Source organism: Tachyglossus aculeatus, chromosome 14 (assembly GCF_015852505.1).
Source record: "Tachyglossus aculeatus isolate mTacAcu1 chromosome 14, mTacAcu1.pri, whole genome shotgun sequence".
Lineage (NCBI taxonomy): Eukaryota > Metazoa > Chordata > Mammalia > Monotremata > Tachyglossidae > Tachyglossus > Tachyglossus aculeatus.
The window spans coordinates 39547908-39574224 of record NC_052079.1 but is presented as its reverse complement, the minus strand read 5'-3'; the positions used below and the strand labels follow the sequence as shown (position 1 = coordinate 39574224).

At 41.4% G+C, this 26317-nt stretch overlaps 1 protein-coding gene across 1 annotated transcript in view; it reads right to left on the bottom strand.

Annotated features, from left to right (window-relative positions):
* CFAP54 (cilia and flagella associated protein 54) overlaps positions 1–26317 on the bottom strand; it is a 186264-nt gene that overhangs the window by 11228 nt on the left and 148719 nt on the right. Inside the window, exons 59-67 of the mRNA XM_038756067.1 lie at positions 25892–25997; positions 23125–23212; positions 18172–18270; positions 17486–17627; positions 14800–14997; positions 13571–13791; positions 7801–7986; positions 6950–7056; positions 1997–2141 (exon numbers count right to left, since the gene is read on the bottom strand). Of these exons, the coding sequence (XP_038611995.1) occupies positions 1997–2141; positions 6950–7056; positions 7801–7986; positions 13571–13791; positions 14800–14997; positions 17486–17627; positions 18172–18270; positions 23125–23212; positions 25892–25997 (1292 nt within the window). The remainder of the gene's footprint in view (positions 1–1996; positions 2142–6949; positions 7057–7800; positions 7987–13570; positions 13792–14799; positions 14998–17485; positions 17628–18171; positions 18271–23124; positions 23213–25891; positions 25998–26317) is intronic.

Sequence of the window (26317 nt, the reverse complement as noted above, 5' to 3'; positions counted from 1 at the left end):
AATAATAATAGTGGTACTCATTTAATGCTTGCTATGTACCTAAAACTTCAGGAGGTACAAGATAATCAAATCAGACACAATCCATGTCCCACATGGGGCTCACAGTCTAAAACAGGAATTGAAAATAGAAATACAAACTAGGATGCAAGACTCCTCTCCCCTCCACATAATAATCACAATGATGATGGTATTTGTTAAGTGTTTACTATGTGCCAAGTACTGTTCTAAGCCCTGAGGTAGGTACAAGGTAATCAAGTTGTCCCGGTTGGGGCTCACAATCTTAATCCCCATTTTACAGATTAAGTAATGAGACACAGGGAAGTCAAGTGGCTTGCCCAAAGTCACACAGAGACAAGTGGCGGAGTCAGGATTAGAACCCACGTCCTCTAACTCCCAAGCCCGTGCTCTTTCCACTGTCAGACTTCTTCTCAGCCGACTGCATCTTTTCTAGCCTCTCATACTCCCACACCCATTGAGAAAATGGTAGAGAAGAAAGTAAAAAGCTCTTTAGGGCCTAGATCATGTTACTAGCTCTACTGTACTCCTCCAACTGTGCATTACATTGCCCTGCACACAGTAGGTACTCGATAAATACTACGAATTGACGAAAAAGGTCTCAAACTAGAAAGTTGAGAAACTCCTGTCCAATATCAGGAACCAGGTTTCTCTCTCTGAAAGTCCAAAAGAACTTCTAATTTTCTCCAAAAGAGAGTTATGTCAAACTAGCTAGAAAGTTTAGGCAGTAGAATTCATTTCACAGAGGACAACACAACCCATAGCTGGCTTTTGAAGTTGCTGGAACTACAAAAGAGAATCCCTTCTGATGGAAAAATGTTGTGACACAAAGGGAAACTAGAGCAATTAGAAAGTAAAAATGGTACAATTCTGACTAGAACTAAGTAGTTACCAGAACTAAAAAGAGAAAAGTTATTTTTTTCTGATGGAAAAATGTTGTGATACTTAAAAGAAAGCTGGAGTAATTAGAAAGTAAAAATAGTCAAATTAATATCGTACATATAAGCTTTGATATCAATGCATCCCCTGTTTTGTGCCTTTCTCATATTTGAGGACAACAGTTCAAATATTTAAGTTAGCTAGTTCTAGTAGCAGCAAAAAAAGTACACTGCTTAAACAAAGCAGGTTATTTGTGTCAAACTGGAAAAAGAGATAATTATTTTGAAAAATATTATACCAAAATAATTTGGAGGAGTCGGAGGGGAGGAAGAGTCCTTTTGAAATCAGCCCTCTGCCAGGAGGCCTTCAATCCATCTATCATATTTATTAAATGTTTACTGTGTTCAAAGCAGAGTACTAAGCAGTTGGTAGACATGTTCCCTGCCCACAAAGAGTTTACAGTCCATAGGGCCTTGATTAATTTCCAATCACCCCACCCTATATGTCCCCAACTTCCACTTCATCACTTTTATGTAAGCACACAGCACTCCTCCCTTCTCTGCCCCCACAAAATCTGTAGCTAATAAACACGCATAACTGTATCAGAAACACGGTATGAGATTCTTTTTGAAATTTTGAAGATATTATTCTAAATGCTAATGAACAGGGATCAAATTAAGGGACCTGGAAAAGATGGTGACAAACTGCAAGCTTAAAACAGCATTGACAAGATTTCATGCATTAAGCCAGTCATTGCATTAGAAAGATTTATGGCCTTGCTTAACAGAATTTGTGGTTATGTCCTCTTTGGATTGGGGTCATCTTAATCTGCAGAATCACAAAGACTTGTTCTTTGGAGACAGTGGGGGAAATACTCCCTGTGTTCTAAAAGGCTTGGGTCACATGCGATATTTCAAGTGAAAAGATAAAGGTAAAAATGCACAAACCAAATATTTTGTGAAAAGCATATGCCCTGCTGAAATGAAGGAAAAAAACAGAAAAATGTGTTTATGCCCTTTGATGTGAGTAACAACTTTCCCCAGGAAATATGGAACAATGCAAATTGCATGCTTAACTTTCTGTTTTCAAGTTATTTACTTGCCTCAATCTCTGACTTTTCCATTTCAATTTTGGATGCTGATGACAAGATTTCACTTTCTGCATTTGGAGAAATATCAGTAGGTGTTGGTAATGAGATTTCAGCTTGTTGCTTCAGGTGTGATAATTTCTCATATAAAGAAAGAACTCTAAAAATAACGCAAATCGGAAAGAATCGTAAGCCTTTCATTTTATAATTCCAAACCACGAGATGTTAATACGAGGCCTAGTGTTTTAAAATATGCATCACCGCACAATTTATCTTTGTTGATAGACATCGCAATTGTGGGTTTAATAGGCTCAAAAATGTGTAAATCCTTGGCTTGATTAATCCACATATCTAAGATGGAAGAAGAAAGGCACAAATGGCCCCTCACACTCAAGCTTATTAAGTATTGCAGTTCCAAGTTCAAATATCACTGGAATGACAACTATGAATAGCCTGGTATAACGGAGGAACAACCACAAAGCCTACGCAATTAAAACTGGAATGAAATGTTGTCTAGGGTAAATAGAGAAAGAAATGGTTTTAATGAATTTATAAAACATCAGTTGCCCTAAGGCATTACTTCCCAGTCCATCCCCATGAATTTCCCAAAGAACCCATCATTTTCACCTCAGATCTCCAAACAGACTGACCACCTGAGCTTTCAGGATTATCTCGAGGAAGTGTGGGGCCCGTTCAGCCCATGGTAAGTGGTCAACAGATACCATTTAAAAAAAAAGGGACTTCCAACAGGTGCCACTTTGTGAGGCTGGGGATGGCAAAGCGTTGGCAAGTGTAGTCACAGATTGAACCTCAGAACCCAGAAGCCCTTTGGCTGTCCTGGAACACCAGGAAAGCTTCACGGTTCATCAAGTGGGAATGGGGGAATTTAAAAGAGGAAGGTCATTTCTTATATTTCTTCACTCCCAATGTTGTGTGCGTCATTACTGCTTCTTCCCCATGGCACCAGATCCACCTCCACACAGTTCAAGTCTCTCAGACAGTTTAGGCTCCAGAGAGCTATCTCTGTGTGGGCCAAAGTGAGAGAGGAAGGGAGCTTTCCCATGCCCAAGTCCCCAGTGCCCACTTCCTTCTCCTTCCCTCCACTGTTGTATGTGGCAGTAGCTCTAAGGAGACCTATGCATTGAGGGGGATGATGCCCCTAAGGAATGGGAGCTGCCCAGGGCCCCACTATACAGGGACTCTGCCCATCCGCCAAGCTAGCTCTCTTCCTCCCTTCAAGGCCCTGTTGAGAGCTCACCTCCTCCAGGAGACCTTCCCAGACTGAGCCTCTTCCTTCCTCTCCCCCTCGTTCCCCTCTCCATCCCCCCATCTTACCTCCTTCCCTTCCCCACAGTACCTGCAGATATGTATATATGTTTGTACATATTTATTACTCTATTTATTTTACTTGTACATATCTATTCTATTTATTTTATTTTGTTAGTATGTTTGGTTTTGTTCTCTGTCTCCCCCTTTTAGACTGTGAGCCCACTGTTGGGTAGGGACTGTCTCTATATGTTGCCAATTTGTACTTCCCAAGCGCTTAGTACAGTGCTCTGCACATAGTAAGCGCTCAATAAATACGATTGATGATGACTGTCTGATGGGCTGAGGAAGGGAGACTTTGAACAGTGAAGCTTTCCTGGTGCTCCAAGATGGCAGCTGTTGTTGTTGAAGAAGCTTCTGGGTATTGAGGTTCAGTCACCAGCATGGTGTAGTGAATAGAGCACGGGCCTGGGATTCAGAAGGTCATGGGTTCTATTCCCTGCTCTGCCACTTGTCTGCTGTGTGACCTTGGGCCAATCACTTCACTTCTCTGGGCCTGTTTCCTCCTCTCTAAAATGAGGATTGAGACTGTGAGCCCCACGTGGGAAAAGGACTGTGTCCCATCCAATTTGCTGATATCCACCCCAGTACCTGGCACATAGTAAGCGCTTAACAAATACCATAATTGTTATTATTATTATCATTACTACACTGGCTAACCCTTTGCCATTCCCAGCCTCACGCAGCGGAAGTTGTTGGAAGTCCCTTTATTAAGGAATTTGTTAAGCATCTACCATAGGCCAGGCACTCTACTAAGCCCTGGGGTAGATACGCGTGAATCAGGTTGGACACAGTCCCTGTCCCAAATAAGGCTCACAATCTTAATCCCCATTTTACAGATGAGGTGACTGAGGCCCAGAGAAGTGAAGTGACTTACCCAAGGTCACACAATAGAAAAGTAGTGGAGCTGGGAGTAGAACCCAGGCCCTTCTGTCTACCAGGCCCACGCTCTACCCTCTAGGCCATGTTGCTTCTCAAGTCTCCCCCGTGCTAAACTGCGAGCCCGTTGCAGGCGGGGATTGTCTCTGTTGCTGAATTGTACTGTCCAAGCGCTTAGTCCAGTGCTCTGCACGCAGTAAGTGCTCAATAAATATGACTGAATGAATTGAATGAATGAAGTCCCTTGGCCCAGGAAGGATGTGATCTCCATTAGTGGGAGATTCTGGACAAAAGCTCTGATGTGGCCTCACCCTAGGGGTGACTCTGTCAGCCACAGAATAAATCCACCCACTTCCAACTCAAGGCTGGGGCAGCCCTTAGAGAGAAACGCCACCATCGCAAAGGGCAAGAGTAGGAAAGGAGGCCTGTCACCTATGCACAGGACTTTCAACTGGTGGGAGAGAGTCAAAGGAAAACTTGGAGGAGAAAGTGGGAAACGTAGGAAGCCTGACCATGACGTGAGAGGACTTATCAGTTTGAGGTGGAAAAAGATGGCATGGGAACCATTCCAACAGCAACTGTGCTAGGTGTGGTTGGGAGAAGCAGGAAGTAGCTACTGCAAATTCAGAGCTAGTGGGACTGGGAGATTGAGCCTCCAGACAGCTTCTGTTTTTATCCCACTTTGTTTGACGATTGCTTGCTTCCACATTATTTGCCCAGACTGGGAATATTGCCATAAAGCAGCATGGCTTAGTGGAAAGAACACGGGCTCCACCACTTATCAGCTGTGTGACTTTGGGTAAGACACTTCACTTCTCTGGGCCTCAGTTACCTCATCTGGAAAATGGGGAATTAAGACTGTGAACCCTAATGGGGACAACCTGATTACCTTGTATCTACCCCAGTGCTTAGAACAGCGCCTGGCGCATAGTAAGCGCTTAACAAATATCATCATTATTATTATTATTATTCTCTATCGTAACTCCTTTCCCAACATTGCTACGGAGGACTTGCAAAGGAATACGGGAACTGTCTTCCGGTGATTAAGATGGAAAATAAGCAGAGGAAGAATTTGGGGTGGGGGGCGGAGGGGAGACAATATATGAATTTCTCTTTCCCTTCAGTGAAGAGTATGACTTTGTTTTACATGGAAATTAGACTCTTTCTTCAGTCCCTTGGCACCAGACAGATTTAGATTACGATATGCAAATGAAGGTCCAGGTAATTTAGAATTCTTGCATAAATTCAAAAATGACTTGCGAGAGGTCTCCCAGCTGGTGTGGGGTTTAGTTTAAGATAAATGCCTGAAAGGGTCGGGGAGATTTGATCCTGGTCAAATTAGCATTTCCTTTTGAAAACAAGTACTCCCTGGGCTGGTAGAGGAGAAGAGCTTCCCCTCCTCACTTTGGACATTCTCCTAGGTGAAGAGAAGACAGAGCCAGCTGCCTCGGAGAACTGTGTGCTGTCTGGTGGTGAAGGGAGCTGTCGATCACCTTGTCCATCTATTACGGGTGAATTGGCTAGATTCTGGAGAATCCAGGGATGGGATGCTCATCAGCAATACTACATGCTCACCCACTTTAGGACACAAAGTAGTAATTGTAGTAGTAGTAGTAGTAATACTCGTAAGCTTGTTATGGGCAGGGAATGTATCCACTGATTCTGTTATACTCTCCCAAGTGCTTAGTACAGTCACTAAGCGCTCAATAAATACCACTGATCGATAGTAGCAGCAGGAGCATCCATACTCTATGCTGGTGGGGTGACTTGAGTGGGCACCGGGAAATCACAACCTGGCAGAGATTAAATCCTCTCCTACTGTAAGCTAACGGTGGCCATTCAAGACAAGAAGAGTAATATCAGGCAGAAACTCCTCACCCTGGGCTTCAAGGCTGTCCATCACCTCGCCCCCTCCTACCTCACCTCCCTTCTTCTACAGCCCAGCCCGCACCCTCCGCTCCTCCGCCGCTAATCTCCTCACCGTACCTCGTTCTCGCCTGTCCCGCCATTGACCCCCGGCCCACGTCATCCCCCGGGCCTGGAATGCCCTCCCTCTGCCCATCCGCCATGCTAGCTCTCTTCCTCCCTTCAAGGCCCTACTGAAAGCTCACCTCCTCCAAGAGGCCTTCCCAGACTGAGCCCCTTCCTTCCTCTCCCCCTCGTCCCCCTCTCCATCCCCCCCATCTTACCTCCTTCCCTTCCCCACAGCACCTGTACATGTATATATGTTTGTACATATTTATTACTCTATTTATTTATTTATTTTACTTGTACATATCTATTCTATTTATTTTATTTTGTTAGTATGTTTGGTTTTGTTCTCTGTCTCCCCCTTTTAGACTGTGAGCCCACTGTTGGGTAGGGACTGTCTCTATATGTTGCCAATTTGTACTTCCCAAGCGCTTAGTACAGTGCTCTGCGCATAGTAAGCGCTCAATAAATACGATTGATGGTGATGATGATGATGATGATGATGATGATATAGAGACAAAAAGCTATGGCCAAAAGATACAAAACAATTTTTACATGTACATGAGGGGTTACTTCCAATGCTTTCGGGAAAAGATAACTTCCAAATTAATAAAGATTTTATGGACATGCACTTCCAATATTCTACTGATATGTAATTCTCTATTTCTACCAGTGTCTCCCAAGCTTACCTACACAATACTAAAAATGCTACCAGATCTAATGAATCCGCTTCAAAGTCAAAGGGTTGTTCAGTTAGTTGGGAGGCAGGCACACAAGTTCAAATGTACTTGCCTCTTCAGGTGGATCCACAAATGGCCTGAAAATATGTTGGTTGGATTGAAAGTCTTCAGAGAGAGAATTTTGACCTTCTTTGTGTTATAGGCAAACAGTAACAAAACCTATAAAATATAAAGAAATACATAAAGGATAGAGAAGTCAGACTTCTTACCTCAAATATTTCAGTATCCATCTTTGAAGCAATATAACTTCCTTTCTACCATGAGAGTTATTAAAACAGTTATTTTCTCATTTCACCAAGAGTAAAAATTCAGAAATATTAACAAGAATTCCACATTTAACTTGGTTTCTCTACTCTGTCAAGAATTGATTCTTAATAGTAAACTTTTAATAATATTATGAATGGAATATGCTTCTATTACTAATGTTATCTCTTAAAAGGTGAATTTCTGACAAAAATATTCACAATACAGACAGGCAAATTTATAATAAAAAGAAAAATCAGAATCAAAATATTAAAAAATATATTTTAATTCTTGTAACAGAAAATGACTCCTTTAATACTTTAGAAGATTGGCAAACCCTTTGAATTGAACTTTGTGCTTTTCCGTGTTAAGTAACCTTAATGCATTCTATTCATTTCAGGATGTACAGAATTCCTAGCACAAATACCAGGAGTGCAAGAAAATGCAAATCAGACTGGTGCATACTATCAAATGGGTGAGTCACCTGACTTTTTAAATTTCACAAATTAGCAGGTACATTCTGTTTTGCTCTCTATCAATAGCAACAGTACTTTAGCGCACTAAGAGCTCAAGAAGTGTGCAATCTACATTCAACATTTAGAAGCTAGCATCCACAATATATTTAAAGGTGGCTTTAATTGGGTAATTTTATAATTATACCTTTGGTTCTGTTTCCACTGCTGATACTTCTAGAGGCGGAATGTACCACTGAAAGCAAAGTTCTTTATTTGAGGCATAAGTTGCCCTGCTTTCTGTCATACTGTCTAAATTATGAAAGAACGAAGAGACAGCAGAGAGTTTTATCGATGAACTATTTTGTAGCACTGTAGTGCTGCCATGGTAAATCTGAAAAGTAAATGATACCAAGTTAGATTTCAAGTTTTTTTTTTCATTCCTGAAGGAAAGTACATTTGATAATATGTTAGTTTTACCACTCTACATGTCCTCTCGGTGCCCATACAACCCATAAACATTCAGTTTGATCTCAACAGAAAAAATATTTGGAGGAATCTGCCCACAACTGGGATGCTGTGGCTTATTCAGTGAAACTCTCCAGTGCATATTAATGACACAAGATTGGAGAAATATATTGTGGCGGTTTAAAAGTAGTATTTTTCCATGATGGCCAGGCCCACCCCCATCCTTTTTCCTTCACAGGGAGGCGGAAGGAAGCTCCAGTCTCCACATCCCCATTCGGGTCATCGCTTGTGACTGTGAAACCAAAGGCATCAACGTCAACGAATGAGGCTCCTCATGAGCAGGGATCACAACTACCAACTCTATGATATTGTACTATCCCAAGTGTTTAGTTCAGTGCTCTGCATATAGTGAGTGTTCAATGAATACCACTGATTTGACTGATCAGTATAGTATGTACATGCAACGGACAACATAAATATCTCCTACGGACGCTCTCATTTGCTAAGGCTACCCTGTATGTGCATATATTGTGTGAGGGTTTGGAGGATCTCATTGTCTTGGGGTGGTTCAATTTGCTGTGGACCACTTCCTAAGGGAACTCAGGAGAGCTTCAAAGCTGGGAGCGGAGTGGTCTGGTGGATTTGAAGTGGGAAGGAGTTCCAGACAGGAGGCAAGGCAAAAACACTGGATTGGATGTGGAAGAGGTAAGAGCAAGAGGTTTGCCTTTCTCAACTGATTAAAAGCTCCTTCGGAGATAGGTAAAGTGCCTCCTACTCAGTTGTACTCTTCCAAGTGTGGGCTAAGTGCTCTGCACACAAAGGGTGCTAAATGACTACTAAACTAGGCCTCACACCTCACTGCAGAGGGAAGGGAAAAAGCCAGAATTCAGGAACGGCTTTTGGAGCTATGCCATCAGTGGTGCGGGTTTCTCTCTGAAACACCACGTGGGACATTTTGCAAAGTGGACAAGTTCAACAGCAGCAATGGCCACCTCGGTGGCTCCTGAGGAAACTACTTTGGTGCTCTTCGGCGGGATGCCACAGCTTCTCTGTGACTAGATGGAGGTTCATCTGCTATTTATAACAGGAGACTCCATTGATTGCTCTATTACTTTGGGTAAGTGTACACAGACAGAAGGAAATTCCGTCTCTGGGCCAAGGTTCACAATTCTGGTATTTGGTACGTGCTACACAAATCACCGTTTCATTTACTCTGGGCATGGTCAGGAAAGACAAAGTCCTGGAAGAAATATAAGTTGATAAGCCTTCCTCCCATTGAGAAAGAGAACTTGGTTTACAAGTAGAAACAAGGGCCTCCATGCTACAAGACTGGCCCTAACGAAGCAGGAGCAAACTAGACAAATGCCTCTCTCCTTTGGGAGTGAATCTGACCTCGAGGGCGATGGCTGAAGGGGAAAAGAATTTCAAAAGTCTTTGTATCCATCTCAATTTCAGTACTACTTCTAAAGATCTGTGCTTTGGCCATTTCAAGCTCAGTCGGTGACAGATGTAACAATATGGTTGTTATAATGTATTATTTGTTCAACACTAATGCTGTATTTGATATTATACTACCACTCACAGGAGAAGTCAAAGTTCCTGCTTTATAAGATTGCAATCTGTTGTTATCACAGACACTGAAGCTGATTTGTGATTACAGTCCAGGGTGAATCTGAGGTCAGGAAAGCTATCAAAAATTATAGTCTCTTATTTTAAAACACAAACCCTGAATCAAGATTCTACCAGAAATATAAATGTGAAGAATCAAATCCACACTGCCATCAATAATTCACAAATTATTTTATGACAGGAAAGGGGTGAAAAACAAATAACTATCAACCAAAGAACAGAATATAACAGCAAACGCAACGCCATGGATTTACAAAGAGCCTGTCTTCAGTGCACATTTGCCTCAACTCATGAATATTCTTAAATTCCAGGTGTTGTATGTACTTAGCAAATATTTCAATTTTACCACTATGAAAACTAAAGCATTAAAGGGTTAAAATGGAGATTATTTTCCCCCGCCATTTATTTTTACAGCTGTGAGAACAAAGGTAGTTAAGGAATTGCAGAGCCAAAAACAGACTCCTCTTCTAGTGCCCCATTCTTCACATTGTCTCTCTGCCAATTCAGGAAAAGATGCAACATTCGGTAACAGTTCTTAAAATAAAAAATGGAAACAGAGGCAAACGGCATGATGAAAGATAACCGTTGAAAGCGAAGATTTTCAAAGATGAACTTACTTTCTCAGAAAGAAATAGTGTTACTCACCTTAATTAGGAATAGTATCTAAAGTACTACTAGGGTCAGAGTAAACAAGTGTTTTATTAAAACGCTTCAGTGATTTTCTAAATTAAAGCTTACATCTGTATCAATTCATTCATCTAAAAAGGGCATTAAGACTGTGAGCCCCATGTGGGACAACCTGATTACCTTGTATCTACCCCAGTACGTAGAACAGTGCTTGGCACATAACGCTTAACAAATACCATCATCATCATCATTATTATTATTATTAATGAACAGTTAAGCAAATAATTCTTATGCAGTTGGATGTCTATTTTGGGATAATATAGCTTTTACAATCTTGTCTACCAATTCTACTGTGTTGTACTTTCCCAAGGACTTAGTTCAGTGCTCTGCACACTGTAAGTGCTCAGTAAATATCACTGATTGATTCATTAAAGTGGTATGCACAGGTAAGACTTAGAACAGTGCTTTGCACATAGTAAGCACTTAAATACCATCATTATCATTATTATAAGACTAAGAGCTTTGTGAGCATACCGATAACGGGTCTCAAAGCCATCTAAATATTTCATCTCCTACTTCAGGTACTTAACACCAAGACAATGCTAGCCTGTACCTGAGAGGAATATAAAGCCTGGGCATGAATTCATCAACACCATACAGAATTTTAATTATATAATTTTAGGAATATTTAATGTAATTTTTTGGCTCTTTTGTTTTTCAACCAAAAAGCTTCGGACGACAAAACCTTATGCAGATGGACATAACTGATGAGTTCCTGCACAAAACAATGATTCCTTTGAAAAGTCGTCTTCCTCTTTGTGCTTAAAAGCAGGTTTAAGTATCAAATTACAGCAAGAATCTGACTGAAATAGTCTCCTGAGTGATTAAAGCCTCGAAAAACGTTATTATAAAAATCATCGAAGCTTGGAGTTGATCATTTTTTTTCAAAAAGCTTTACGCTTGTTAGCTGTCTACAACAGTGAAACTAACACATGATTAGGCTGCTTGCACCTGTCACGAATATGACAGTGATCTCCAGAGCTGATTATCCTAGGAGAAAGTAACACTAATTATATCAAAAGAAGAGCAAACAGAGTGAAACAACTTTCTGCTATGCGACTGCTAATATAAATGTCACTTATATTTACAATTTATTCAGAATTGTACATTTGGTGTCCCATCCTAGCGAGCTAAATAACGATGGGTTGTCCTCTGTACATACAGAGACTTTAGCAGCATTATTTTCAAACTTAGATGCTTCGGCTTCCAGACTTCTGTAGCTATATTTGAAAGACTTGGTAAATCCATTTTTAAATGTCTCACTCCCATCTTTTTTAAGACCATCAGCCTCCCTCCAATTTAGAAGGGGGAGAATTATGTGTAAATTGACCTTTCAACGTCTAGAACGCAAAACTAAAAACATAGCGGTGTTCATTGTTGGCCCACTCTACAAATGGGATAAGAACTGAACCTGAATTTGTATGTTGGCAGGAAAAGGCCAATGGAGCTGCTCACTTTTAGGGGAAGCTCTTCCCTGCTGGAGAATATCCCAGGAAAATACCTCCCAGGACCACCCTCATTGGAGGGGCTCAGGCTTGGAGTTCGGGCTGGCTCGTGAACTAGAAGCAATCAACAGGCACATCCTTTTCTTTTCAGAGAAGGGTTTCCCTTGGAAGTCAATCGTCTCTAAGAGCACGTACGGGATTGCAACCAAAAAAGCCTCCCTTTTCAATAATACCTGTGGTATTTGCGATGCCCTTACTATGTGTAGGCACTGTATTAAGCACTGGGGCAGCATGGTGAAGGACATAGAGCATGGGCCTTGGCGTCAGAAGGTCATGTGTTCTAATTCTGACTCTGCCACACTGGTCTGCTGTGTGGCCTTGGCAAAGTCACTTCACTTCTCTGAGCCTCAGTTACCTCAGCTGTAAAATGGGGCTTAAGACAATGAGTCCCATGTGGGACAGGGACTGTGTCCAACCTGATTTGCTTATATCCACCCCAGTGCTTAGTACACTGCCTGGTACATAGTGTTTAACAAATACCACAATTACTATTATTATTACTAAGGTCACAGAGCAGACAAGTGGCAGAACCAGGATTAGAACGCAGGTCCTGGGTTCTCCCAGGCCTGTGCTCTATCCACTAGGCCATGATGTTTCTCCATGATGCTTCTGGTTGGCAACTGGGATGTGATTTGCATGAGAAGTGTTTGGCTGCCTGACAAATCTTTCTGTGAATCCTATGAGTTCTCCCACTCCTGAGAGGAAGGGGTTGAACGATGCCCTAACATGGCATCACCTTCCTTATGATTGACATCCATCAATCATTGCACTTAGTACAGTGCAAGCGCTTAGTACAGTGCTCTGCACACAGTAAGTGCTCAATAAATACGATTGATTGGAGTTCAGGCTGGCCCGTGAACAAGAAGCAAGAGCCCAGACGGGGCTCCCTCTGGCCCCTGCTGCGGGAGTCAGCTCTGGGGAAGAGGTCTTGTGACAGAGTCCGCTCCCCACCCCCAAATTCCACACGCATTCCTTGGTGGACTCCTTTCCCCTGTCTCCATGGTGAGGATCCCACCTCCCACTTCCCGGTTGTGCCCCCCGCTCAGAAGATTGGGTGGCTTCACAATTAAACTATGCAAGCTTCTAGAATTTGGAGTGTATTGGCCAAAACCCTAAAGATTCACCTGTGTTTGTAGAGGCTTTGTTGTAAAATCGAGGGAGGGGTGGCAGGAAATGTTTACATCATGAGGCAAAGGAAAAATTCCAAGAGCTCTGGGTCCTGGGATGGCGTGAAATGTGAGGTGTTTACATCACGAGGCAAAAGAAAAACTCCAAGAGCTTTGGGGAATGGGGAGAACCCAGGAGCCCAGAAACTCTCAGCTTAATAGTTCTTGAAGTTCTTACAGCTGATAAGAGTGCCAAGATGCCACAGGTTGCGGCAGGGATTCAGTGATATGTGGCTCCAGCACTTTCTCCACAAGCAATATTCTTTTTCAAAGGGTAATGTCTGACGTGCAGATTCTGGTCACAGGAAGAACTCCCATTAAAAAAAAAATCCCTCCAGCTCATTGTGGGCAGAGACTGCGTCTACCAACTCTGTTATACTGCACTCTCTCAAGCCATGAGTACAGTGCTCTGTACGCAGTAAGCACTCAATAAATGCAATTGATTGAGGAACGTGCATAAGATACAGCAGATACACTTAATACGGGCTACAGTTATGAATCACTGATTTTTTTTTTTCCTTACCTTAACTACTGACCCATGTGTCTTTTCACCTTCAGCTGGCTTTTCTAACCCTTGAAGAAGGTCTTTGGGGAATTCTTCCACACAGCAGAATGAATATGCATGCAAAAAGAGTTTTAAGAAATAATGCATTTCTCTCAAGCGTAGAACAAGTTTTTGATTGAAAACAGAAGTATACAGGGCATCATCTGTGGAAGGCATTCCAGATCCTGGCTTTGAAGATGCTTTAGGAAGAGAAAGCTTTCATTAGTCGACAAAATTAACCCCATAAATAATTTGTGGGTTGAGCACCCTTATAGACTAATAATAATGAAAATGCTTGACAGTTAATAATATTGCCTAATACTTAATACGAACACTTGATACCATAATGCACATTATTATTATTATGGTGTTTATTATGGTAACTATAATAATGATTAGGGCATTTGTTACGGTATTAAGTCTTAACATTAAGTATCAGGTGATATTATTAATCGTCAAGCATTATGATAGATACAAGATCATCAGATTTTTATTCCTGCAGTGGATATTATCCATATTAGAGAAATGAACAGCCTCAAATAGGAAATGATAGAAATCATGTGCCTATTCTGAGACTGCACATTGAGTATTTCATTATTTTATAGCCTAGTTTCTAAAGCTTTTCATAATCAGTTTTTAAAGGGATATGGATTGACGGTAAAATCTATGTCCTGAAGACATCCATTTATTTTTCTTTTCACTGATCAACTAAGAGGTGTGTGTTTGGATGGTATTCCTACGCATTCTAAGAATTCTTTTACTTTTAACAAAATCAGGACCGTCTTTAGAGGGTTACTGAGGCAAGCCATCGTCTAAGGGTTCCCTGAAGTGCGGGCAGACAAGAGGGACATTGCAAAGATGGTGGACATCTGGCCCCTTTTAAAAGCTGTCACTGTGTGACATTTCTTAGAGATGGCTGCGCCATTACCCTTCTCAAAGACAACTGTAGGAGGAAGCGATCCATTAGTGGGTCTAAAGTCAGCGTCTCACAGCCGAACTGGTTGGAGCACTCATTTGAGGTGTGGGGATGGTAAATGCTATCGTGCAAAAAGATTTCATATGACAACCTCACGGGAAATACATCTAAACCTCATCTCTCCTGCTGGAGGGGTGTCAGGACCTGGTAATGGTTTATGAAGAAATGAGTGGTTACTACTTGAAAGGGGAATAATGCAGGTTTCTGAAGAAAAGAAGAATGAATATCTTACCTAGCAGAGTACCCATATTGTTAAGTCTCATTAAGTGATTATGATAACGCACAAGGTGGACCCATGTAACAGTCAGTTGGTCCTCGTTGATTTTCTTAACTTCACTTTCTGATCTGCATTCTTTTTTCAGACTCTCACTGACTTCTTCATTTGGAGTTGAAGGGAATAACGGATTTTTGAAAGTAGCTAGATGGCCATCTGAAAGTCCCAAAAATTAATATTGCATGAATATTTATTCCTAGCAATCATCACGGTTATCATTGAGTCATTCAATTATATTTATTGAGCACTTACTGTGTTCAAAGCACTGTATTAAGTGCTTGGGAGATTACAACATAATAAACAGAAACATTCTCGGCCCAAGAGTTTACAGTCTTGAGGACGAGCCAGACTGTAAGCTCACAATAATAATAATAATAATAATGGCATTTGTTTAGCACTTGCTGTGTGCAAAGCACTGTTCTAAGCACTGGGGAGGATACAAGGTGATCAGGTTGTCCCATGTAGGGCTCACAGTCTTAATCCCCATTTTACAGATGAGGGAATTGAAGCACAGAGAAGTTAAGTGACTTGCCCAAAGTCACACAGCTGACAAGTGGCGGAGCCGGCATTAGAACCCACGGCCTCTGACTCCCAAGCCCGTGCTCTTTCCACTGAGCCACGCTGCTTCTCTGTAAGCAGTGAATGTGTCTATCAACTCGGTTATATTATGATATTGTCCTCTCCCGATGGCTTAGTACAGCACTCTGCACATAGTAAGAATTCAATAAGTATGATTGATTGATTGATTTCCTGAAGGCAGAGGGAATTATCTGCTTCAAAACAGGAAATGGAAACAGGAATGCCTACGTCAGAGAAAATACTAACCAAAAGGCTTTGGTACGATATAGATTCAATTCAATTAAATACTTATATATTAGTTCTTACTATGTGCACAGCACCGTACTAACTGCTTGGGACAGTACAATACAACAGAATTGGCAGACTGTTTCTTACCCAGAACGAGCCTACAGTCTACAGGGGGAGACAGACATTTAGATGAATAAATAAGCAATTTATAATATATACATTAAAGACGTGTACATAAGTGCTGTGGGGTTGAGGTGGGACAAATATCAAATGTCCAAAGGTCAAAGATGCAAGTGCGTAGATGACACAGAAGGGCGAGCAAGCCAGGGAAAAGGGTTTAAAAGACCCCTTGGGGGAGATGCGATCTTCAAAATAGTATAGTTAATCTATACCAAATACTTCACATCATTAATCAAGTGACGGGGACAAAGCATTATTGTGTTATACTGAATTCTTGGTTTCATAAAATAAACATATCATTCCTTGCATGGGAATTAGGCAGCCCTTAGAAATGCAGATTTCACTGAAGTCTAATTTTAAAGCCTGTAATCGCACTATTTATTATAATTCTACCAAAACAGTTCAAAAGCTTTGCTTTCTCTTGATTTTAATTTTTTTTTCATTTGGCTCTATCTTCAGGTTCATGCCAAGGAGTTTAAACAATCTGAGGGACTTCTGCAGTTTTTTTAATGGGCCCGACGAATGCTCATTTTATTCGAGCCCTCCAATTTTACACCCCTCTTCCACAAAGGTTTGCTCATAACAACTGTAGCAGCATTTTACTAATGGACACAGTCAGTGACAATAATTAGTTCTCAAAAGACATCTCTGCTTATTTAGATAAGTTCCCTAGAGAAATAAGTCATTTGGTTTTTAATTAAGATTACCCAGATTTAGTTTTTAGCCAAGATCATAAAATCTCCCCAAACTTTAGACCCTATTATTTCTCATGTAAAGAAATCCACTGGGACAGTATGGACAATATGACTTCCCTGACTGATTCTCTCATCTTCCCACCTTATATGATCTTCCCTTCTGTGTCACCTATGCATTTGTACCTGTACCCTCTAAGCAATTAGGCATTCAACCCTACTTACCATATAAACACAATACGTATGCACAGGTTCTTATACTCCATTTCTTTCCCTACCTGTAATTTATTTTAATATCTGTCTCCCAGCCTAGACCATTAGATCTTAAGGGCAGGGAGTGTGTCTACTCACTCTGTTGTACTTCCCAAGCATTTAGTTGAGTGCTCTGCATGCGGTAAGCACTTAATAAAAGCCACGAACTGATTCATCTCAATCGGACCGCCACCCTCTTACAACGGTGCTGCTGACTGAAAATCGATTTACTAAATGGCCCTGAATTGTTCTCAGATGATACAGATCTAATATTCATTGAGTTAACTTCACGTTTGGGTCTCTACAACTCTGAAGACAAGATTTCTTAAGGGTTTGCTTTCTAATTTCAACCAAAGCAGCTTTTTGGGGTAGGGGTAGATTTTTTTTCAGGGTGCTTTTAGATAACCATCAATCAATCCATGATATTCATCGAAGCTTATTGTGTGCTGAGCGCCGATTCAAATACTGGTTTTAATCTATGATATTTGTTAATACCACTTTTTAAAATGACACTAGCATAAATTTCTCTTTCTTGATGCCCATCTAAGTTAATTTAGCAATTTAAATAGTCATACAGTATATGTCCTATCATTCCAGCACAATATGGATGACTGACTTATCTGGATCTTTGATATAAAATAAAGTATTTAACCTACGATACTTAGATATATAACCTCCCAGCCTTTTCCATAAAAATGATTAGACAGGCCTACCATTCAAATAATCTGTGTATGATGTAAGAAGATCTAAGTAAGCAAATTGTGGGATGTGTATCTGTGTCGTATAGTTAACCGGATGCTCCTTAACACTCTTCTTTCCAATTAGTAACTGAGATGCTACCATGGCTTCATTGACCTAAAAGAACAAGTTAGAATCTATTCAATGAAGGTGCACGAAAACATCCGTTTTCAGAAATGCAAAACTGCAAAGTAAAGTTCCTTATGCCAATAAAACATCTGCAGGACTGATTTTTTAAAATGTCAGGAAACAGTCCACGGTTCCCTGACACAAAATCCATGTCACAGTCAGATAAATCATTAATGTTAATTATTTAATCATAATAAGGGATATCAAATAATGCGACCTCACCTGGATGCAGTTGACATTTATCCACATGTCAAATGTGTTCACAAGCATATCTGCCAATATTTTCATTAAATAAAAGGAGAAGTAAACAGTGCGGGGCTGGCTAGAAAAGATTAAGAACACTGCATTCATAGGGTCTCTTTTTCAACATGCAAAAATCATTCCTGCAGAAACCCCAGGGAATACAAACTCTCCTCACTCAGGATGGGGGTACTGCGCTGTCCTTCACAGTCGTTACAAGCAGAACGCAGTTATGACAAAATTAAGAAGAAATGCACAAGAGAATCAACTGCACAAGAAAAGTCACACCAACCTGGGTAGCAGCTCTTATCGCAATCCAGGCCAAAGTACTGTGTTTTTCAAACTGAGGTGAGATTCTTACTTTTGATACGTTTGGCTGTTCAGCAACATTCTAAAATATGACAAAAGTAAATATAATAATAATAATAATAATAATAATAATGGCATTTATTAAGCGCTTACTATGTGCAGAGCACTGTTCTAAGCGCTGGGGAATTTACAAGGTGATCAGGTTGTCCCCCGTGGGGTTCACAGTGTTAATCCCCATTTTACAGATGAGGTAACTGAGGCCCAGAGAAGTTAAGTGACTTGCCCAAAGTCACACGGCTGACGAGTGGTGGAGCCGGCATTTGAACTCATGACCTCTGACTCCAAAGCCCAGGCTCTTTCCACTGCTCAGTGGCATTTATTGAGCACTTAGTGTGTGCAGAGCACTGTACTGAGTGCTTGGGAGACTTCGCTCCTCGAATACAAGTTGCTCCCTAGACCTCGATCTCGTCCATCTTGCTGTGGTCCCGTGACCCACGTCCCTCTTCATATCCTTCCGATGATCGCTCTTCCCGCCTTCAAAGCCTTACTGAAAGCCCAGGAGCAGCATGGTTTAATGGCAAGAGCCCGGGCTTGGGAGTCAAAGGTTGTGGGTTCTAATCTCAGCTCAGCCACTTGTCTATGTGACCTTGGGCAAGTCGTTTCACTTCTTTGTGCCTCAGTTCCCTCATCTGAAAAATGGGGATTGAGACTGTGAGCCCCACATGGACAACCTGATTACCTTGTTTCTACCCTAGAGCTTAGAACAGGGTTTGACACATAGTAAGCACTTAACAAATACCATTATTATTATTATTATTATTATTTTATCTTCTCCAAGAGGCCTTTAGACTAAGCCCTCATTTCTTCTTCTCCCACGTCCGTGTCACCTTTGCATTTGGATTTGCATGTTTTACTCACCTCTCCCTCAACCCCACAGCACTTATGTACCTATCCGTAATTCACTCATTTATATTAAGGACTATAACAACAACAACAACAATAATAATAATAATAATCATGTTATTCCTAGGCAAATTCCAGAGAAACTAGAAAAGGTATAGTCAGAAGAAAAAGGATGATGATAATAATAATAATAATAATAATAATTCTGGTTTTTAAGAGCTTACTATGCGCCAAGCATTGTACTAAGCGTTGGGGTGGGTACAAGCAAATTGGGTAGGACACAGTCCCTGTCCCACCTGGGGCTCAGTCTTAGTCCCCATTTTACAGGTGACGTAACTGAGGCTTAGAGAAGTTAAGTGACTTGTTCAAGGTCACATAGCTGACAAGTGGAGGAGCCGGGATTAGAACCCATGACCTCTGACTCCCAAGCCCGGGCTCTTTCCATTGAGCCATGCTGCTTCTACCTAGACCATAAGCTCATTGCGGGCAGGGAATATGTCTAGCAACTCTGTTACATTGTCCTCTCCCAAGCACTTAGTACAGGGCACACTGCACAGTAAGCGCTCAAAACATATGATGGATGGTTTGAAACAAAGTTCATTCATTCAATCATATTTATTGAGCGCTTACTGTGTGCACAGCACTGTACTAAGCACTTGGGAAGTACAAGTTGGTGACATATAGAGATGGTCCCTACCCAACAACGGGCTCACAGTCTAGAAGGGGGAGGCAGAAAAAAAACCAAAACAAGAGGACAGGTGTCAAGTCATCAGAATAAATTGAATTAAAGCAAAATGCTCATCATTTTAAATAATTTATAAATAATTTATAAATTTATTTATCATTTATAAATAATTTATTTATTCAAAATAAATAGAATAGTAAATATGTACAAGCAAAATAGAGTAATAAAACTGAACAAACATATATACAGGTAGACAAATTCCTTGCCCATAAGGAGCTTACGGTCTAGAAGGGGAGACAGACATTAAAATAAATTACGGATCTGTACATAACTGTAGGGCTGAGGGGGAAGTGCTTAAAGAATACACACTCAGTGAAAGGACGAAGGGAAAGGGACTAGGGGAAATGAGGACTTAGTGGGGGAAGGTCTCTTGGAGGAGATGTGATGTTAAAAAGGCTTTTACGGTGGGGAGAGGGGTGGTTTGCCCACTATTGGGTAGGGACTGTCTCTATATGTTGCCAATTTGTACTTCCCAAGCGCTTAGTACAGTGCTCTGCACATAGTAAGCACACAATAAATACGATTGATGATGATGATGATGAAGGGTGAGGGTGTTCCGGTTCAGAGGGAGAACATAGGTGAGGGGTCGGCAGTGAGACTGAGGAGATTGAGATAAAGTGAGTAGGTTGGCTTTAGAGGAGTGAAGCGGGAGGGTTGGACTGTAGTAGTAGGAGATCAGCGAGGTAAGGTAGGAGGGGGAGAGCTGATGGAATGCAAAATAGTTCTTGATAAAGACGGAAGGACTGCCGTTTAAAACTCCCATTTCGTCTCTAAAAACGTTATAGCTAGTAAAATCTAGTGACTTTAAAATTCACAAGAAGATCATGTTTTGAATGTCTAGGCAGGGAAATGTCATAAAATAACAGTTTTGTTTGATCAATTATTGATAGCTGCTTTATATGACTTTCCTATTTAGGAAATGTTTAAAGAAGGGATTTTATCATGGCTTTACTGCACCTCCACAGAAGCTGTCAAAGAGGATGAAATTAAGAGGATAGCGGCAGTAGAAGTAGTACAATCTAGTAGCTTTAACTAAAGCATCTGTTCTCAGTTATCCTGTTGGATCCTAAGAGCCCACCGAGACAGTCCTATTCAAGAAAGTAAAGTTGGAAAGGTTCACCCGACATTTGTCCTCTTCCTCCCTTCTGATATTACTGATGGGCTATTCACTGTTTTTGAGCACCTCCTCCTCTCCCTCCCAACTTATCCCTTCATTTTCTCGGCAGCAAAAAGGGTAAGTAGGGAAGGAAGAAGGAGTAGCATTCTTGTACTGAGCCGTGGGGAAGATTTCTAAAAAAAGGCAAATCGGTGACTCAAGGGACCTATTCCTATAAGGTGCTAGATCTGAGATTAGTGATAACTCACTCCTGGACACGGTTTTCTTTTGTTTTGTTTTAAATGTCATTTGTTAGGAGCTTACTATGAGCCAGTAGTACTCACCGGAGATGCAAGCTAATTAGGTTGGAGCCAGGTCATTTATACATGGGGTTTAAAGTCTTAATCTCCATTTTACAGATGAGGTAACTGAGGCACAGAGAAGTTAAGTGACTTGCTCAAGGTCACCCAGCAGACAAGTGGTGGAGTCAGGATTAGAACCCAGGTTCTCTGATTTCTGGGTCTATGTTCTTTCCATTAGGCTATGGTACTCTTTCCTACAGTTCTGGAGCAAAGTTAGAAAGGCAGTAGATGAACTCTTAAGGTCCCTCAAGGGCTATCACTATAGCTCTTAAATCCATTTATTCATACAATCGTATTTATTGAGTGCTTACTGGGTGCAGAGCCCCGTACTAAGCGCTTGGAAAGTACAATTCAGCAACAAAGAGAGACAATCCCTGCCCATACCGGGCTTACATCTTCAGCAGATTCTTAAAATGCTAAATCTAAACATCACATTTATTGATATTTCCATAAGGTAGAACATTTGTCCAAGAGATAAAAGAAAAAAGGAGTGTAATAAAAATAATTGGTTTTTTCAGAGTTTATATTATGTTTTAATAATGTGCACTTTGCTATTTTGTTCTATAAGATAACTTTAATGTACTTCCATGAAATGTATTTGTTTTCTTTTAGCAATTAGCAATTTAGCAATTCACACTGTGTCAATTCAAGCAAAAGTAGTTGTTATGCAATTAGGAAATAATCTATTCCCCTAATTTGAAACCTTAAGTCGGTCAGGTTTTCCATCATGGACACTCTCGGGTAAAATAAAAGTTCTTACTACTCAGCAGTGAATGTAAAAGTATGAATCCTACTGGAACAGGAGGAGGGGCCAAGGCATCTTTAAATGTGTGGCCACTGCATTAAGAACTGTGCCAAGCACTTAGTACAGTGCTCTGCACACAGAAAGCGCTCAATAAATGTGACCGAAATGCTGGGCTGAGAATCAATCAATCAATCGTATTTATTGAGCGCTTACTGTGTGCAGAGCACGAGAAACAGTGGTTCATTTAGAGAAGCAGTGTGGCTCAGTGGAAAGAGCACGGGCTTTGGAGTCAGAGGTCATGGGTTCAAATCCTGGCTCTGCCAATTATCAGCTGTGTGACTTTGGGCAAGTCACTTAACTTCTCTGTGCCTCAGTTCCCTCATCTGTAAAATGGGGATTAAGACTGTGAGCCCCACATGGGACAACCTGATCACTTTACATCTCCCCAGCGCTTAGAACAGTGCTTTGCACGTAGTAAGCACTTAACAAATACCATTATTATTATTATTATTGTTATTATTATTTAGATCCTGGTCTGGGTCTGAGTCACACTAAGTGAGAGCTGAGTGCAGGTGGAATTGAGATCATCTCACGCCTCATTACTGGGAAGAAGTATCTTGCCTGGGCACTACTGTCAAGATCTGTGCTTGCCCCGGTAGGTAGGTGTGTGATTTGGAGTTCCATACTTCAACTACAACTTTCTGCCTGTCTACCATCTCTGTTTTATTGTACTTTCCCAAGAGCTTAGGACAGAATTCTGCCCACGGCAAGTGCTCGATAAATACCAGTGACTGGTTGATTACGCCTTGTCGTGCTGCTGCTACTCTGTCACAGCCCTTACTAGGCACCAAAACCTAAATGAATGGAAGACTGTGGTAGAATACTGATATTTCTTTCCCAGACTCATTAACAGTGAAATCGGAATCACAAAGAAACTGTAGGAGAATGGAAACTCTGGATTTTAACCAATTAGCATGTGAGATTTTCCAATAATTTGCACATCCTTTGCAGAATCAACAATAGTACAGACCTGACAAATTTACATTGAAATCAACAGTATTTACTTTGATATTTCCATCTATTACCTGTGATTTTAAAGGGGCTCCGGTGTTTTTAATTGCTGCCAGGTGGAAATAAAACAGGGCTATTTCCAGATAGGATTTCCTTATCATCCTGAAAGAAACCAAACCCACAGAATCTATTTAATAGAGCACATAATCATGAATACTTGGAAGTTTTTCCCCTTATCGGCCACAGCTCAACATAAAAAAGGACTTAATTGTGGACTTCCTGACCAACAGAGAAGGCCACAATCTCCAGCTATGCCCATTTCGAGGAACCCCAGATTGATGTTTAACTTTGAGTTCCTGAACCTTGAATGTAAGAAAAGCATGCTATGCGGGTTAACTGTGGCTTGTAGGAAGGCCATCCATTCTCCATGGTCATGGGTTCTAATCCTGTCTCTGTCACTTCTCTGCTGTGTGACCTTGGGTAAGTCACTACTTTCTCCGTGCCTCAGTTACCTCATCTGTTAATTGTGGATTGAGACCGTGAGCCCCATGTGCCACAGGGATGGTATCCAACTTTATTTGCTAGTATTCCCCCCCACCCCGACCACACACACACACACACACACATAATAATAACCATAATAATAACAATAATAATGGCATTTATTAAGCACTTACTATGTGCAAAGCACGTTCTAAGCACCGGGGGGTTTGCAAGGTGATCAGGTTGCCCCACGTGGGGCTCACAGTCCTAATCCCCATTTTACAGATGAGGTAACAGGCACAGAGAAGTTAAGTGACTTGCCCAAAGTCACACAGCTGACAAGTGGCAGAGCCGGAATTTGAACTCATGACCTCTGACTCCAAAGCCCGTGCTCTTTCCACTGAGCCACACTGCTTCCCTTAGTACAGTGCCTGACACAAAGTAAGTGCTTCAATACTGCAATTATTATTCTCCTACAGTAAGGACACTCCTCGAGAGTTTGTAAGGTGGCTGGGGAAATTTTAGAAAAATATACAAATTCCTAGAATTGGAACTACCTTGACTAAACTGGTTACCCTACCTTGTGCTGATCTCCAGCTCCCATTAATCCATCAATGGTACTCATTGAGTGCTTACAGTGTGCACAGCACTGTACTAAGTGCTTGGGCAAGTACAATAGAGTTGATAGACCCAATTCCTGCCCTCAAAGAGTTTACAATCTCTTCGAGATCTATGGCCTAGTGGAAAGAATAGGGGCGTGGGAGTCAGGAAACTAAGATTCTAGTCCCAGCATTGCTACTTGCCAGCTCTGTGATCTTATACAGATATGTGCCTCAGTTTCCTCAATCAATTGTATTTATTGAGCACTTACGGCATCCAGGGCCCCGTACTAAGCGCTTGGAAGATTACAACACAAAAATACAACAGGCACCCTCCCTGCCCATACAAGCTTACAGTCTAGTTTGTCAATTGGGGATAAAACTGTGGTTTCCTTTGCTCTAAGACTGTGAGCCCTGTGTAGGACAGGGCTGGGAAGGATCTGATTATCCTATACAAGCCTGATAATCTTGTATCTAGGATCTACCTGATTATCTCCTATCCCACTGGCCTTAGAAAGCACTATGAGTGTCAGTACATCCAGTTCCAGATTGGTACAACCCCTGCACAGGCCCCGTAGACGCACGTGAGGTCAGGTCCGGAGATTTCAGGACAACTGCGGAGATTTGGGTGTGAAGTGAGTGTGAAGTGGTGGATAGAGCACAGGCTTAGGAGTCTAAGGCCCTGAGTTCCAATCCCAGCTCCGCCACTTTTCTGCTGGGGGGACCTTGGACAAGTCATTTCACTTCTCTGTGCCTCAAGTGTAAAATGGGGATGAAACCTCTGAGCCCCATGTGGAACAGGGACTGTGGCCAATCTGATTCGCCTGTATCCACGGCAGCACTTAGTACAGTGCCTGGCAAAAAGTAAGCGCCTAACAAATACCATTATTGTTATTATCCTCATTGTCATTATGGCCACAGGCCAATCTGAACTCAGAGAGACTAAACCCTCTCTTGGATACTAGGACAAGTTAGCCAGAGGCCCATAGGAAGTTTTCCTCAACTGAGCGTCCATCCTGAGGTTGCCCCAGCAGTGAACCCAGATAGGGGATGCAGACAAGGAGCACTCTGCATATAGCTGGATTGGTGGGGTGGGCAGCGTGACCCCTTCTAGACTGTGAGCCCATATAGAGACGGTTGGGTAGGGACCGTCTCTATATGTTTCTGACTTGTACTTCCCAAGCACTTAGTACAGTGCTCTGCACACAGTAAGTGCTCAATAAATATGTTTGAATGAATGGTGTGTGCCAAACCACCCAGTTATCTTACTTTGGCTTTCCTTGGACTGTCTTTGCATTCTGAAGAAGAAGAGTAAAGTCATTTTGGGCTGGGGATGTATCTGCTACTTCTGTTGTATTGCACTCTCCCAAGTGCTTAGTACAGTGTTCTGCACATAGTAAGCGCTCAATAAATACAGTTGATTGATGGATTGAGAGTCACAAAATACAAGGAAGGGTTCTGTGCCTGCCAAATTAGACTACCACCAGGAGGGTGATTTCAAAAATCCCCGGATTCAATTCAAATCTGAGTTAAGCCATGCAACTGAGCAGCAAGGCAGAAAATCAACTGGCAGAACTTCCAAGCCATTTGGGCAAGAATACAAATGAAGTACCAGGACATAATTCAAGGTTTGGCCCTTAGAAAACATATACAAATATATATACATATATATATGAACATAAACCATATGAAATAACAATATCAAGATCATAACCAAATCTTGAGGCATAATGTGTTGAAATATTTTGAATTTTTTTACCCATAGTTTTGATCATTTCTCTGGCTGAGTTTTATGGCTTCAAAGAAATCATCGTTTGTCATCGGCTTTGGATTATCTACTAAAAATAGCTGGCGTTCCACTTTACCTGAAAGAAAAAGATAAACCACAGTTGAACTTGTTGGGCACTTTCCTGCATTCTGTAGCCTATTTTATGCTTTAGAAAACAGACTGTTTTGTTTATTTTCTCCACTGGCAAGCAATAGAAGACTCCATCATTTTTCTCAAATGCAAGATAAAACTAGAACCAGTACCAGGAAACAGGAATGTAAGGTGGAAGGAGGTACTAAATGAACAGGTCTGTCTTTTGGGGAGACACCTCTTTGGGGGAGACACCCAATGGAACATCAAGCAGATTTTTCCTACCTGTCCATCTCCTCGACTCAGTTTCCCCAACCTATACTCTTT